Consider the following 16,439-nt stretch of genomic DNA (forward strand, 5'->3'; position numbering starts at 1 on the left):
ACTATTAAAGTTAAGCAATTATCGAGTTGTTGATACATTGACGATTCATTTTGACATGGAATGACTACTGATGTGTCATCTGCAAAGAGAGTACAATAGTTTTCTATAGTGTTTGGTAGATCATTGATGTAGATTAAAAATAGTATACATCCCAGAATGCTTCCCTGAGGTATAGACCTGGTTGTATAGGACTGAGTAGATTTGATTCTCTTAATTAATCCTGTATTTTGATCGTGGTATTCTATTTCAACATATTGTGATCGGTTGTTAAGAAAAGATTTAAACCATTCATACGCGATGCCCCTTACACCTATTCGATATAGTTTATTTAATAATATGTTATGTAATACTCTGTCATAGGCCTTGCTTAAATCTAATAGAATCCCTACTGCATATTGTTTCCCATTTATTATTTTCAAAATTTCCTTTATGAAGTCGAATACAGCAAGGGTAGTTGTGTGATTCTTCCGAAAGCCGTTTTGTTTTTCAGTAAAGATTCGGTTTTTCTCACAGTATGAACTAAGACGTATGTACATTGCAGTTTCGAGTATTTTTGAAAATGATGGGAGATTTGCTACGGGTCGATAGTTATCGTGATCTTGGGTACTGCCTTTTTTGTGATGAGGTTTTATTGCTGATATTTTTAATTGGTCAGGTACGCATGCTTCAGTAAATGATTGGTTGATTAACCTAGTGATTGGTGAAGTGAGTATGTCCGCGCATTCTTTAACGAGTGTTGGGGGAATTTCATCGTAACCGAAGCTACGTTTATTTTTTAATTTTTTTATAATTTGATATATTTCGTGTTCGTTTACTGGCTTAAGAAAAAAAGAGTGAAGCATCGGTGAAATGTGTGGTGGAGCGGCAGGCGGCTCGGGCGGCAGCGAGGATGAGGACGGTGTCGATGACAGTTGATCATTTTGTCCTATTGATAAGAAGAAGTTATTAAAGGTATTAGCCACTATTTTTGGATCTTCAGTAAGATGGTTATTAATTTTTAATTTGGTATTTTGTTTTTCTTTTCTAGTCATTTTATTTGTACGTTCTTTAACAATTCTCCACATAGTTTTAGTTTTGTTTTTTGAATGTTTCATTGAATTTATATATACCAGTTTTTTTGACTGTAGGACTGCTTTTTTAAGTATTTTTTCATATTGTTTATAGTTATCATGAAGTGTTTTATTATCAGTTTGTGATATTAAACTTTTAAGTAATCTTTTATGTTTGGACGATGTTTTTATTCCTTTCGTTAACCATGTTTTATTATTATATATTTTTAATTTTGATTTAATTTTTGGAATGCATTTATCCAATGCAGTTTGGATTGTCTCTATAAATGTGGTATAGTTTTCGTTAATATTTCTATTGTTTACTATTATTTTATTCCAATCTATTTTCTTTATTTCAGTTTTAAAATTTATTACATTGTTATGATGATAGTTTCTTTTATAAGTATACCATATGATTTTTTTATTATTTATTATGTTAGGTACAGTACCTATAACACCCTTATGATCAGAAAATCCATATTCTTTGACGCAATGATCAAGAGGGAAGTTGGAGAAAAGTAAGTCAAGACAAGTTGAGCTTGAATTTGTAACCCTCGTTGGCTCTTTTACGTGTTGAAAAAAATTATATGATTTGAAGAGTTCTAATAGTTTTAAGCTAGGTGGATTATGGACTAGCATGTCCACGTTAAAGTCTCCTCCTATCATGATGCGTTTCTTTGTATATTTTACTTGTGTAAATTTTAAGAGTTTTTCTAATGACTCATAAAACAGATCTGGCATTCTAGTATCGTCTGGCCAATAAATTACAATAATTATTAAATCTAGCTTTAGTATTTCAATGGCACATGTTTCGAATATAAATTCAATTGACTTTCTATTAATAGAATCTAGCTCTCTATAATCTATGTTTTCTTTGACAAATATACACACTCCTCCACCTGTATGTTCAGAGCGTTTAAAGGATGTTGCTAATTTATAACCATCGACGTACAATAGTTCACTCTTAGATTCGGTAACCCATGTTTCTGTCATACATATTATCTGTACTAAGTTATCAATTTCAGTCGTTGCTTCCAATAGATGACGTTTTTTATTGAGGCTTCTAATATTCTGGAAAAGTATATTCAGATTAGTTAGTTTTGTAGTTATTGATAATGGAGATTGGCCTGTCGCTGGTGGAAAAAATTGTTTCCAGGTTTATTAGGCATATCTGTTTGTCTCCTTCTTTGTCCGTCAGTGTTACTGTTTCCTGAAGTCACATCAGCGTATTGTTGACGGTAATTTGTGGCATTTTTATTGTTACAGTTTAATTCCTCCTCTTTTTTATATTGTGTTCCGTTTATAATTAGTTTGTTGTTTTTTATATTAGCTTGATGGCCATTTTTCCTTGCTTCAATAAGAATTTTAATCATTTCTCTTCTTTTTTCACGTGCTGTATCGTCCAGGTATTCAGAAATTCCTAAACCTGTAGAATTGAAGTAGTGACTATTCTGGACAAGGTATTTGGTCCACTGTTTGCTGATTAGCGTTAGTTCGATCGGGCCTTTTTTTCCCATACGCCTTAGGTCATCAATGTAACCTTCGAGGTTTATGTTCATTATTTCATGAAATACATTAATTACTCTGTCATATAGTTCATTTTCAGTTTCCCATTCGTGGCTCTTGAGACCATAGAGTACTAATTTTTTTTGGTTATCAGTGTACATTAACTCTTTCATGTTTGATTTGGTGATGGCCGGGTTTGTATTGCTTTTTTCTAATTTTTTTTCTATATCTTCTATTTCTGATTGTAATTTTTTGTTTTCAGTTTTTAATTCTGCGATGTGTTTATTTAAATTCAATAAGTCTTGCTTAACTTTTTCTTGTTCATCTGATACAATGGTAACTGCTCGTTTAATCTCTTCTTTTAATTCTTGTTTAACTTCCTGTTTCAATATAGCTATTGTGTTTGAGATTTCAGTTGTAATAGTTTTCCTCATTTCCATTATTATAGCTTTTTTAGATTCTTCTAGTTTTTTTTCCAATATATTTTCTATTTCCGTAATCATGGTATTTTGAGACGACGTAGCAAAACAATTTTCTGGTGGTAGGGTATCTCCGGAGCAAATTGTATCCTCATCTGAGCCTTCTCCGGCGCAAACTGTTTGTATCGGTTTACCCCTTAGAGTTACATTATTATGTTGTTCTTCTAGGTTTACCTTCAAGTTTTGTTTCGTAGGTGGTGGTGTAGTTTTCTGCTGTCGTAAAGGAGTGTTTGTGTTACCCTTTTTGGGCTTTTTACAGAAGCATGAATCGCAGATCCATGACTTTTTATGTTCGATAGTCATTGTATTTCGGAAGCGTTGGATAGAGACGTTTGCACAATCCAGGTCATATTTCTCGTTGCAAGTTGAACATGTCAGGAATGTTCTACCTGGTATCGGTTGCAAGCAACCTGAACAACAATTATCTAATGTATTCATTATTTATTTTTAGTACCCGTAATGCCCTCTATGCGCCAAACTAGGTACTATTTATTAAGTATTTCTGTATTTTGTTCTAGTATTCGTAGATTGGAACGTAATTCTGCATTTGACTGTGTAGTGCGAGCTTTATATAAATTTCACTTCTGGCAACACTTGTAAGTTGTCAATTAGTGAACAGCTGATTGGCCTAAATGGTTGCTTGTTTATCAGTTGGTGATATGAATTGTTGTTTTTTGGCAGTTTATCTTTAATTTGAATTCAAAAACAACCAGAATCGATAACAATAGGCTCAATTTATGTACCTTTATTTGAAGATGTTGTCCAAGGAGGGGTTCAAACCCCAATTTCACTTGTTGGATAAGATGAGGTGAGGTTATTTCTTGAATTTTACTATGTTTTGGTGGATATTAGGCACTGTTTTGGTTAATTAATTAAATTTAATTGATGGAGTACAATTATTTCGATGTTTACAATCGCACGGCGACGTTCCGTTCCAGGAGTGATCAATCTACGAGCGCAAATATATTAAAAGTAATTTAGCACTCACTGCATGTGAAGATTATTTGTAGACGGCTTGATAAACAAGCGGTTATCAGTATATTATTGAGTTGCGTACAGGGCAACCCGCGCGGTCCCCAACCAATATGTTACGCCATTTATCTTCTCATTATTAGTTTCATTTGAGTAGATTACTTGCGATCCCGAGAGATATTCTCTGTTACATATAGGCAGCACTCATACGTAGAAGGTAATAATGTAGAGATAGGCACTTCATTTTATAGATACATTCTGTTTTCTAATAATTATTATTGGAAGACGATATAAGCTAAAGAGATTTTTTGTCTTTCCCATTGTTTATCAAAGCTTTCCAATGTAAATTTTCCTCGACCATTCCAATTTTCCTCGATCAAAAACAATATCCCTACGTACTTTGCTTACACATTATATTCATATAGGAGTGATCCAGCCGTTTTTAGGTATACATTTGTATCAAGTTTTATTAGGACCGAGACCCGTCTCGTCGTTTTTAGAAAGAGAACACCTCAGTTATTGTACATATACACATCTAGAATTGAGATGTGCAGGTTTCCTGACGAGGTTCTCCTTCACCGTATTTTAATATACCCCCTCGCATGAGATGATGAGACAGTGGGCTGAATCTGACAATTATCACATTGGAATAAAATATTTTTACGTTTAATTAATAATTAGTTTTGATAAACTGAAAATTAATAATGTGCATACAATCAGATCGATTGTTTTTGTATACAGCAGTAGATGTGGTTGGGTTTTTTAAGTATATGCATTTTGTTATCAAACTGCAAAGAAAGAAGCAACGGAATATCCGAAATTGATTGTTTATCTTAATTACAAACAACCCAACAAAGAGCACTAGATTATGCTTCAAACTGTTTGAAGTAAATCCATTTAGGTACAAATACGATACAAGTCGTAAATAATCAATGTAATACAATCCAGAACCTTAAACAATCACACTGTATTTGATAATTAATTTCAAAAAACTTAACGCACAATGGTATTTATATTTTTTTACAGAAATAATAGCAATCAAAAAAGTTGGGTTTGAGTGAAGTTCCGAGTTCCGAACTGCCATTTTGCAAAGCAACTTCTCATATACGTCAGCAAAATTCATAACAATATCATTTTACCACAGTATTATAAAATGGAATGATCTTGCATATGAATAAGCAAAATTCGACGTTATAATTAGTTGTTGTTATTTTGTACATTATCGAACGTAAGCATTTTGCTTCACCTGCAGTAAAGATTGCTTAGTAGGTGTTTTCTTGGACGATTTGAACAAGTAGCCGTTATTAGTGTTACTTAACGTTTCCGGTTCATTCATACTATAATATGCATACTGGCATAAACACATTCAGCAATTTCAAATATTAACATTTTCTAATGTGTTATCGTTATCATCTTCAGCCATCCATTTTCTCCACGTTCCACAATCCTGTACCACACTCACCCAGTTTGGTCCAGTTACTTTTCTAATATCGTCGGACCAACGAGTTAGTGGTCTCCGACTGATCGTCGCCCTTCCCTTGGCCACCACTCTGACACTGCCTTGGTCCATCTGCCGTCTTCTCGCCTTGCCAGATGCCCTGCCCATCACCACTTCAGCTTCGTGACCTGTCTCTCAACGTGTTCGACCTTTGTCCTATGTCGAATTTCTAAGTTCGGGATCCGGTCCACTAGTGAGATGCCTAGCATACATTCAAAGGTGTAAAATTACGAACCATGCCCATTGGTTAATTCCATGAAGGGTTCCTAATCCCGACATAACTTTCTCAGAGTTGTGTGTGGAGGGCAAAGAAAGATGTGTTGCCAGTTGCCAGTTGCCACCAATAAACGTAGCTGTCGTGACCGAGACGAATGTTGGTTGCTTGAGCGATCGTTTATGCTCAATGCAGGTACTGTTGCGCCATCTCGGCCCCTCGAAACAGCTCTATACTTAGAACACATGTGATTTAGTGATGGGGAAATAGAATTTTCTGGGTGAATAAAAAGCATGGAGGTATACTCCATCAGCTATATTTTTTTGTAAAATAGAAAGAGCGCGAGATATAAACCAATAAAAAGTTGGATGCAAGCCCGGATAAAAGAATTTCTAGTCTCCCTGACAAAATCAAAGCAACCAAAATAAAACGATCTCACTGTCTGAAAAAAAAAAAACAGTACCAATGCAATTATTGTTGCCTGAAACTATGAAGTTCTCAATGCTTTAGTAACGATCGTGATTCGTGTTCCTACGTAGATTTATCAATGAAGCATGTATATGGATCATTGTCTGTCCCGAAACCTTGTCCTAAATAAATATCGATTAGACTTTTAGTTTTCACTCCTCACCAATTCCCACGTTGTGAGAGTTGACCACGAACCGACAATTTGTTAGGACTGTATGAGTTATATGGCCCAAGGAGGAGAAAATTGCATTTTTGTCGCTACAATGATTGATGCGGAGGAGGGATTCATCGGTGCTTTTATTAAAGTCTGCGGTGACACTTGTTTATTTATGGATTTGATGTTTCGCTATTTACATGGATATGAGAGAGTCTGGACGGAACAAACAAAATGCATAGAGAACGATGTCGAGCTGTGAGACCGAGACAGTATAGTAGTAAGTGGTGAGACTTGCCGAAGCGGAATTAGAATGAAGTGCGGGGCGAGTCGGTCGCGGTGGCCGTGCGCCACGTCATTGCCGTGACCTACTGACACACATCCGCGGGGCCGCCTGCACCGATATCTGCACGCGCCCCGCCGCCCCCACCCCGCGTCCACCCGCGCGCCGCCCGCGCCGGCGAGACTCTTCCTCTCGATTTGCTAACCATTTATACTCACTTGCATTTTTATCATGTTTACTCGACTCGGTACTTCTTGCGAATGAATCAGATAGGAAGGTCTCCTTGTTCCGAATAAATTTATTGGATTTCCCAAAATGTAGAGCAATTGTGCAGTTTTCTTTCTTGACTGACCAGAATAATCTTTACAAAATGGCAATTTCATCATTGGCCTTGGGCCTTGAAATTTTGTCCCAAATATGGCAGAAAATCTGGTCTATGAATGTTGTACAAGGTTCCTTGACATCTATTTTTATTGGGAAAGTATATTTGGGCCCCTGGGGTTAGCCGATGATCTGAAAATACAATAAACGGAACACCCGTCATGATGTAACAGAGTGACCTTGTTATCTAAACTGTGCACTTGACACAAATGCTTCACTTTCATGTTCGTGAGTTATATCAGCGTGCATCGAGCCATGTGTGTGCAAGTGAGATCATGAGCGTGTACAGTACACCAGGCGGTTCATTATTCACTTTCTCATTGCTCTCATTGGCTAAGTCTACCACGAGTGCTGATTTATTTCACTAATAGGATCCTGGAAAATGGTTAGTATGAAGGGAAATGAAGGAAAATGAAGACCAGAAAATTAGAGAAAAGTAAAATATTCAGTATCTTGAGTATGTATAATTGTCTGAACAAATTATCTTTATTATACTTTTATATCTCAACAAGTGAACCTAATGAAGGAGCAAAAACAATAATTCTACCTGTATATCTAGTAAGCGATTTAATTCGGACAAGATCGGCCAGATTCGGCGACCAGTTTTGTGTATGTCTACGTAGAGGCGTAGAGCAGGATCGCACGAGAGCGGCGCGCAGTACGCAGGACGTGGGTGCGACAGTATCGGCTATATGCCTGCGCAGATCCGTCGACTACGAATGCCGACTGCGACTCGCGTGTAGATAATTTGTGAAGCGGCGACGGAAAAGGATGTATGTATATGTACGTCTCGTCTTTCAGTTGACTTTCATCGTCGTTTTGCAGTGAACGTTTCGCGCGGATATTGATGAAATTTCCAATGTCAAGTGTAGTAAAGACGTAGTAAATTAAATGCATATTTTTCTTGATCCAAGCAATTAATTTCCAAGACATTCAAAGTTAATTGTGCTTCGATTTAATCAGTTAAAAGTGTGCTAACTTAAAAATCAGCATAGCTGAGTGAATCGCATCGCGACCAGCGTGGCGCAATGCAGTGTGTGTTTATTAGATGCGGCTATGAGCAGTGTCTAAGGTTGATTGGAGGAGACATTAGTGGAATCAGTGTTGTTCGCTCCGTGAGTGCGTGGTAACGATGCTGCCGATGGTGCAGCCCGAGGGAACCCTCAACTGCGGGGGGCAAGGAGGCGCCGGCACGCCGTCCCCCAACCTGCCGCCCTCCCTCACGTCGCCGGAGTCTGATGACATTGATGATGTTGTAGTGTCCTTTCTCGATATTGATGTAGCAATACAGAGGTAATTCGTTAAACTTGACTAAATGTAAACTTGTAGCACTTATCTGCACAAATTGACTGCCAGACAGGTTTAATAAAGTTAATCTATGTACCATTGCGTCATCATCGCGTAAAATTAATTTTCTCTGGTATTCTGATTACTTTTTGTGCACGTTGGTGTTTATTGTATTAAATTGTGCAGTATGAAAGATAAGAGACTTTCGCTCAGCATCGTGCGACTGGCATGCACGACGTGATGTCACACTAGTCAAACACAGTGACATGCGTTTCGAAAAAAATAAGAACGCCTTCATTTGTTACAATTTACTTGATCTGATTTTGATTCTAATAGATTTTATGTCGTTTATTAGAGCCAGGGCAAAGTTTGGTTAGATTAAGTTTTCAATGGTGCTGATATTTAAAATATGCAATCAGAATTCGCGAAACGCGAAAGGCATCACCGTCTCACGTAAGAGCGTTGAATAACTTTGGCAAAATGAAAGTGATTCGTCGGCCTGTTGCTAAGGCGGTATTGGATCCGGCAGGTTGATGGGGCAACAGGAAAATGTGGTTGGGAGCTTTTGTCATTAAACATTGGAGGAAAAATCCTAATGCGAGAGTCGTTCTGCGATGGCGGCCTTGACGAGTTGTTGTGAGTCACTGAAACGGAGCGAGATGAAAGTTCTTTACGTACCTCCAGCGTCATAATCACTCGCCGAGGTATTCATCATCGGCTCTGTTGCATGCGATCATTATACGTCACACATAATACTTACCGCGACTCTCGCTTGTCTACTTCTTAATTACTGATACGTATAGCCACTTATAAGATAACATTGCAGAATTCTTGAAAACGTGATTTGAGCGAACACATTTATGATATAAAATAGAAATGTAGATATCTAGAATAAGGTCGAATGATAGAGGGGTACAAACAAACATGTCACTGGTCACGTGGCGGCTGTGATGTATCTCGCATTAGGTATGTTTTCAATGGACGATTTTGTTGGATGAAAATTTACTGTGAACCGGTACGAGTTTCTCGGGAAAATTTCCAAGCTTTATAAAGAGATTTTTCTTTATAAAGGGATATATATGTACAAAGTTCCATTCGTCCATTCGAGTGATTAGGATGCAGGCTCCTATATCCTCCATGGAATAAAATAATAAATACTGAAAAATATTTTATTCAATAAATAATTCGGGCTTCTGTCTGGAACTAAGGAGCTCTGGAGTGGATTATAGTGCTCAAAAGTGAGCAACTGGATCTAAAAGCATTAAATGTATTACATGACCCAATCTGTCTCTGAGAATCTGGCTTTCCCCATTACACCCATGAGAAACTTCTTATAATACACCCCAGAGAAAAGATATAAGGCAAGATTTAAAATTGAAATATGTATTTAGATCACATAATTTAAGATTATTTAATTTTAACATGAATGTAGATCCGTACATGTGAAAGTAAGTAGACCGGCCTAACACGTAACACGATTAAAAAATGATCGTTTACGTAACAATACGTATTAACTTGAACAAAGTCAGCGTAAAGAAAATAAGTAATTATAGTACAGTTGAAAAACCAATTTTGGTTATATTTTTTTGGTAGGTATAGCTGCCTAATTTGGTGATTCAGAAGTTAATATAGGAATAATTATATTATACCAGGCAGGCCTTTCAAGATCTGTCGTTTACATAATATTTATTGTCAGATTCGCATTTGGGTCTCTGCAGTACTTAATCAAATTTGTTTGAATTTACAATACCTATCCAAAACCCGAATTAAAGAAAATATCTGTGGGAGGAATCGTGTAGTTGAAATATTGTGTCGTTTTGAAATATGTTTTCTCTCCGAATTCAATTCAAAGAACGAACTTTCAGTTTACAAGAGTTATCGTGATACTCGAATTTCTGTCTAACACAAAGAACCTACCTACTACATTACATACATTTCCTAAAATTTGGAAAATAAAACGTTGTAAAATGTTCCGTGAACATGCGATGAAGAGGCGACGACGCTAGATCATGGACAAAAACTGGGAGAGCCTATAGGCCTCCTATATATCCAGCAGCAGAAGACGATATGATGACGAATGGTAGATCTATAAAAGTCTGGACTGCACAGTGACGTGCCTTTGTAGAGTAGTGACATGGTTAGGTTACATAACCTCTTAATTTTCCATAATTATATCATGTAGAGTAATGTTTACTTCCACTCTGTGTATTGTAATTTTGTATAATTTCTGCCAAGACTTTAACATAAAAAACATAAGAGGTATAGACATTATTGATCGAACGTATGGTTAAATTGGTGTCGATTGAATCGAAGCGAAGTAATAGCGAATACAAAGCCTCCATTGTAAAGTGAGGCGATATTTGATATTATTAAATAATGTGATAGGACCGTCAGTGTTCGGCTGCGTTGAAGGACGGCGTCGCTAGCCTTGACCGTTCCTAACAGCAGTGCTGTGGGTTTCCGGTGCCGGCGCGCCGATAACGACAATGCGTCATCCAGCTGCCACCGCCGCCGCCGCCGCGATCCTTCCTAAACAAAGAATGGCCCTCACTAACGTGCGGTGCGAGAGGTGTGCGCACGAGTTTCGCAATGTAATGAAACCATTTTGTTTTATTACCTACCTCGCGTATTATATTAACTTTAAGTTTCGTTAGTCAGGTTTAGTTAGCCGTTGAATTTATATTGAGTTACCTATTAAACACAGCGAGACACAGTAAGTTTCGCACTTACTACAAATTACAATATTTCAGTTCAAAATCGTAGGCTTTTTCATTACTTTATTTATACAGATCAATTTTTTTTTTGCTATTTAGTACTTAGGTGTTACAAGTACAACTTGCAAGTCTTTCATAAAATATTGGGCAATACAAAACAATAAGAATCTTTATCACAAGGGGTAGATAGATATGAGGTTATTATCACGAGTATTGTGTACCGTGACAGTGGTACAATAATTGTACCTACAAGCCGGTACTCATGCAAATCGTGCCACTGTCACAGTGGATAGTTTCGGTGAAACAACTTTGGACACAATGCGTGAATTACGCGAATGCTAAATGGCAACAGCGCTGACACTGGCGGATGTCGGGTACCTGTTGAGTAACCGCTGTAAAAGCGAAACCTTCGCTCTCTGCTTCGGCAGACTAACCGTACAATGGCTACATACTTTCACCCATTCGGATCGTAACAGCGTCGCGGATGACGTCGACTATTTCATAAACGACTCGATGAATTCATACATTACGCAATGTGTTAAAAGCGACACTGATTAAGTTGGCATGCCAATATTTTCTGTTTTGACCCATGCGGATGCGGATACCGGCATTCAGGGATGACACGTCCTGCCCGAGCCTGATGCACAGATCCTTCCAAATTTTGCCGGCCAGTATTTTATAGTATTTCTGGTCACGCTTATGGCGCGTTGTTGTTATTCCGAACATTATTATTTCAAGGTTGGCGCGGCGTCGCAGTGAGGTTGCGTAGTGGGGCTCCGCGCTGCTCGGTAGGCGGCCACCGATACCTGTCTCAGTCCCTCTCGCCGGACAGCCTATGTGGCCTGCTCTCGCCCTGATGTTTTATACGAGTCGCGTCAACGCTAACAACGATTCCTTGATAGATATATTGTACTTATCTACCTATCGACATGTATGTTGGTACCTGTGTCAACAAAAACATCACAGTAACCTTTTGCCAAAATAAACTTGTATCTCATAAAAGCTTATGAGTGTATCGTTTGTATTTAATCGGCTAGAAATAACCCAAGTAATCGATTGCAAAATAAAATATTCGAGTAGGTACCTTGTATTGTTTTTTACTCGATGAAATCACTTGTTTTTTGTAAGTTTTAATTCCGATTGAATGTAGGTGCTACTAAATATGGTTATTAGTGTTGCGTTATTCTTGATCTATTATGTATGTCTATGAAACGCTAATTGATAATTACTTTATTTTGTGCTGATGATACCTACTTGTGATTGACTTGATTACTTGTTTCGTAGAATCGAATCCTGTGACCTCCAACTGGGAGACACATGGAGGGGGATGCAGAGCAAGATGAGCGTGACAGCGCAAAAACAGAGAAAAAAACCTGCTGATCATAAACCGCAATCTCAAATGTACGTATGCTTCAACCCCTCACACAATATAGAGATTAAACACACAGTACACCAAGTTAGGCACTCTATCTACTCTATCTATAGCTTTTACTTTTTATCGCGTATCAACGCAATAGTTTGTCGTGACTCGTGTGATCGTGTTTTTGGCAGTGGATGTCGAGATTGTCGAGCTTGTCAATGTCACTGAGTCGTAAGCATGGCTTAAGAAGTACCTACTTTAGCTTCAAGACCTTTTTTTTTGGCGCGACGTAACTATTTGTGAGCTGTTCACTAAAAGAAAATAACAAATATACCAAAAATGCAGTAAAGAAAAATTCAACGAAAATCTCTAAAGATAACTCGAGCACCAATAAGACTTGGGCTTTAGTCCAAATACCTTGCGATCTACGCGTCTACGCGCTTCACCCTCGTCAATTCAGCCCACCAACAGCGCCGATTGCTTTTGCAGAAACAAGTGTCACAACGAGAAGCGTCGCCGCGAGCTCGAGAACGAGACGATCAACCAGCTAGAGGAGCTCCTGGGCACGTGCCTGGCGGAGGTGAAGCAGCCGGACAAGAACGGCATCGTGCGCGAGGCCACGCGCCAGATCCAGGAGGTGTTGAAGCGCCGCCGCGAGTGCCCCAGCGAGTGCCCCGCGCGGGTGCTGTCGCCGCCGCCGCCGCCGCCGCCGCTGCAGGCCGGGGACGTCAGCTCCACGCAGCCGCAGCCGCCGCTGCAGTACTCTGAGCTCACCACGCTCATTGAGGTAAACATCATGCCAATAACTAGTATCGGTATTAATAGCCATCAGAGAGGAGATAAAAGAGGATTCGTAGAGCTTTTACTCGTTGCCATGGACCAATAGTAACTGAGCGGGATAAACCTAGTGCAAATTTTGACATATTGTGCCACCTGACACGTCTAAGAGAACCTAAAAGTTTATTCTGCGTATTGATAAAGATGTATATATTTTAGTGTAACAATACACATTGGCTATTGTGCTCAAATTCCTTCACTACGACTGTCTCCATTTCCACTATCGTTGTCTGTAAACATTGCCATTATAAAATTCTATATGGCCCATTAAAAAATTCTGTGTTTTTTTCCGTTACAGGCTCTCAAACACTACACGAGTAACCTCGGTTGGGTCCTTCTAGAAATAAACGCCAAGGGCGAGATCGAGTGTGTGACTGAGAACATCAAGGACCTCATCTACATCGACCGGGCGGATTTGTACAAGAAGTCGATATTTTCGCTGCTGGACGCGACCGACCATCCGAAAATAAGACCGCTCTTGCGCAACATACAATCGTTTGGATGGGGCGCCGGGGACATTGATAAGTTCCAAGCTGTGCACGCCAAACTCCATTTCAAGAATGCTAATGGGACCGACAGTGCCGGGTAATTTACCAATTATTGTGTCTTAACACTTTCACTAGGAGTAGGCTCAGGGTCAGATATAAATGCTTTTTAATTACTGTGCCACAGCCACACTCTGAGACGTTGATAACATGGTAGTGTTGATAAGTGGCAGGATTGTTATCGTTGCAATTATCGGAGACAATTTAGTAACACCGCGTCACATAGCGGCCGCTGGTATTTGGACAGAGCGAATTACAAGTAAAGATTAAGGCTAATATAATTTTATTACCTTAAATGGCTATCTCTGATTATGTCGTCAGTAGACCGTGTGACATTTGGTCAATGGGTTTCCCGCACATCCAAGGGGTCCTAAAAGAGTCTTCTGCGCAATTTAACTAAAGGACTCATGAACGATCCCTTCTGTTATATACATTTTAATGATCTATCAGCAATCAGCGCCGCATCAGCGTCAGTGTAAAACCAACCTAATAGCAACATGTACATAGGTAATATATATGTCGGTTTTACATTTGTTGTCCCACAAAACTATTTTCATACAGTTTGTCTATTGGATCTCGTATTTACTATTAATGTTTGGTGCAGATACTGCTCGGCAGTGATCCACTGCGCGGCCGTGCGCGGCGCGGGCTCGGGCTCCGGCTCCGTCATGTGCGTCATCCGGCGCTGCGAGGAAGCGTCGCCCGTCCCGCCGCTCGGCGCCCAGCCGCCGCCGCCCGCCGCCGACAAGATCCAGGACCACATCGTGTTCCGCCTCGACCCGGACCTCGTTATATTGTGTAAGTTGTACAGCAGCAATGGATTCGAATCTGTTTATCCTTTTAGAGACGCTGGTTCAATGACCCAAAATCTATCTAACTGAACAGCTTCTTGTTCAATCGTATTGCGTTTTTATCGCATCGAAACAATACCAACGACAAGTACACAATTAAAATCATTTCATTTATATTAATCAGCGACTCAAATTTCCTTTTCAGCGTGTGATTTAAGTGGTGTAGAGAACTGTATAGACGTTCCGTCCGCGTTTGTGGGTAAACGTTACCTGGACTTAGTAGAGAGTGCGGACCGCCACATCGCGGCGGCGCACCTGACGGAGGCGGCCACGCAGCCCGCGCCGCCCGCCGCCTCCGCGCCCTTCCGCCTGCGCGTGTCGGCGCGGCCGCTGCGCGTGTGCGCCCGCTCGCGCCTGTTCTCCGCCAAGCCCGGCGCCGGCGAGCCCGACTTCATCATGTCGGCCCACTCCGTGCTGCCCGACGACGACGAGCCGCGCTCCCCGCCGCCCGCGCCCCCCGCGCCCGTCGGCGGGCCCCTCATGACCTCCGTCGCCAACGGGGACGCCGCCGAGCGCTACCCGACCCCGCCCGACGCGCACTTCACCTACAACGACTTCGTGGACCTCGAGCAGTGGGCCGCGCCCTTCCAGCTCGCCGACATGGACGAGTGCAAGGAGCGCCGCGAGCCCGAGCCCGCCTCGCCGCCCGCCGCGCCGCCCGCGCCGCCGCCGCCGCCCGCGCCGCCCGCCGAGGAGCCCAACCGCCTGCGCTCGCTGCTCAGCAAGAAGCCGAGCGGCGACGCGCCCGCCAACAACCGCATCCTCAAGGACCTGCTGCAGCAGGAGGACGAGGAGGCGTCCAGCAGCGAGATGTCCGCGCCGCACACGCCCCACACGCCACACACGCCGCACACGCCGCACACGCCGGCCGCCGCGCTGTCGCCGCTGCACGGGCCGCGCGCCGCGCCGCACCCCATGCCGCAGCAGCAGCCGCAGCCACAGCAGCAGCATCACGATAACAACTCGCATATGCTGCTAAGGGTGAGTCAAAAATCTTTAAATCTTTAAGATAAAGCTGCTACCGGTGGACTATCATCATCACAAGCTAATACTCCGATAGAGAGCGCTACATCTGTCCTTGGACCTCCATACCAGCCAAAATAAACTTGCTGGTCAACTGGCATTCAACGGCCCAAAAACAGTACCTCTAAACTACAACAACACCCATCCCCATCCGCAGATACTAAACGAAAAATCCGACGAGGACGGCGACGAAGCCCGCCGCGACGCGCGCAGCTCGCAGCCCTCTGCGCTGCTGACACAGCTCTTATCCAGCAACGGGCCGGCCAGCAACGGCCGTGCGCCAGACACCGCGGACAACAGCTATCTAGAGCGCATAGCGGGCGTGAAGCGCAAGATGGAGGAGAGCAAGATGCCGCCGCAGAAGCGGGCCACGCCTGAGATGCAACAGGTGATTTGACGTTGATTTAATTTGGTTGTTTAGGGTGGTTAGGGACTGACTGGTTGATTGTTTCACTACGGTGACATACCTAGTCTAGTACTAGTCTAGCCTCTGTCTGACTAAGAAGATGTTTTGCATCTTCAGTGTAAAATATATTGTCTTATGTAGTAAATACATAACGTAATAGAATACTCCGCTTTTCGATAGCATGAAAATTAATTGACTTGAATTTTGAGATTAATTGATTAATGGTTATTTTGCATAGATTTTAGTTTTTCTCAATTTCTGGATTACTTGTGTAGCTATAAAAGGTGTTGATTGACATCAAGATAGATATAAAATACATCAGTATGTAAAAGTAAGGCAGCCGTACACCTTATCTAATGATAACATACTTTGTTACACATTTATTTTTATTATTCAAGTGGATTGTGTCAAT

General features: G+C 40.9%; 1 protein-coding gene across 6 annotated transcripts in view; it reads left to right on the forward strand.

The window, feature by feature from the left end:
* Positions 1-16,439, forward strand: part of LOC105385914 (trithorax group protein osa) — a 38,436-nt gene that overhangs the window by 9,630 nt on the left and 12,367 nt on the right. For 2 of the 6 annotated variants that reach the window (XM_048627387.1, XM_048627392.1), the window contains exons 1-7: positions 7,703-8,297; positions 12,290-12,406; positions 12,855-13,152; positions 13,501-13,787; positions 14,352-14,545; positions 14,744-15,579; positions 15,779-16,009. In XM_048627387.1, coding sequence (XP_048483344.1) covers positions 8,137-8,297; positions 12,290-12,406; positions 12,855-13,152; positions 13,501-13,787; positions 14,352-14,545; positions 14,744-15,579; positions 15,779-16,009 — 2,124 coding nt within the window. In that variant the 5' untranslated portion in view covers positions 7,703-8,136. Of the gene's footprint in view, positions 1-7,701; positions 8,298-12,289; positions 12,407-12,854; positions 13,153-13,500; positions 13,788-14,351; positions 14,546-14,743; positions 15,580-15,778; positions 16,010-16,439 lie in introns of those variants that run through there. The other 4 variants (XM_048627407.1, XM_048627400.1, XM_048627390.1 and 1 more) reach the window with 3 other exon arrangements.

This window comes from Plutella xylostella, chromosome 4, assembly GCF_932276165.1.
Source record: "Plutella xylostella chromosome 4, ilPluXylo3.1, whole genome shotgun sequence".
NCBI lineage: Eukaryota > Metazoa > Arthropoda > Insecta > Lepidoptera > Plutellidae > Plutella > Plutella xylostella.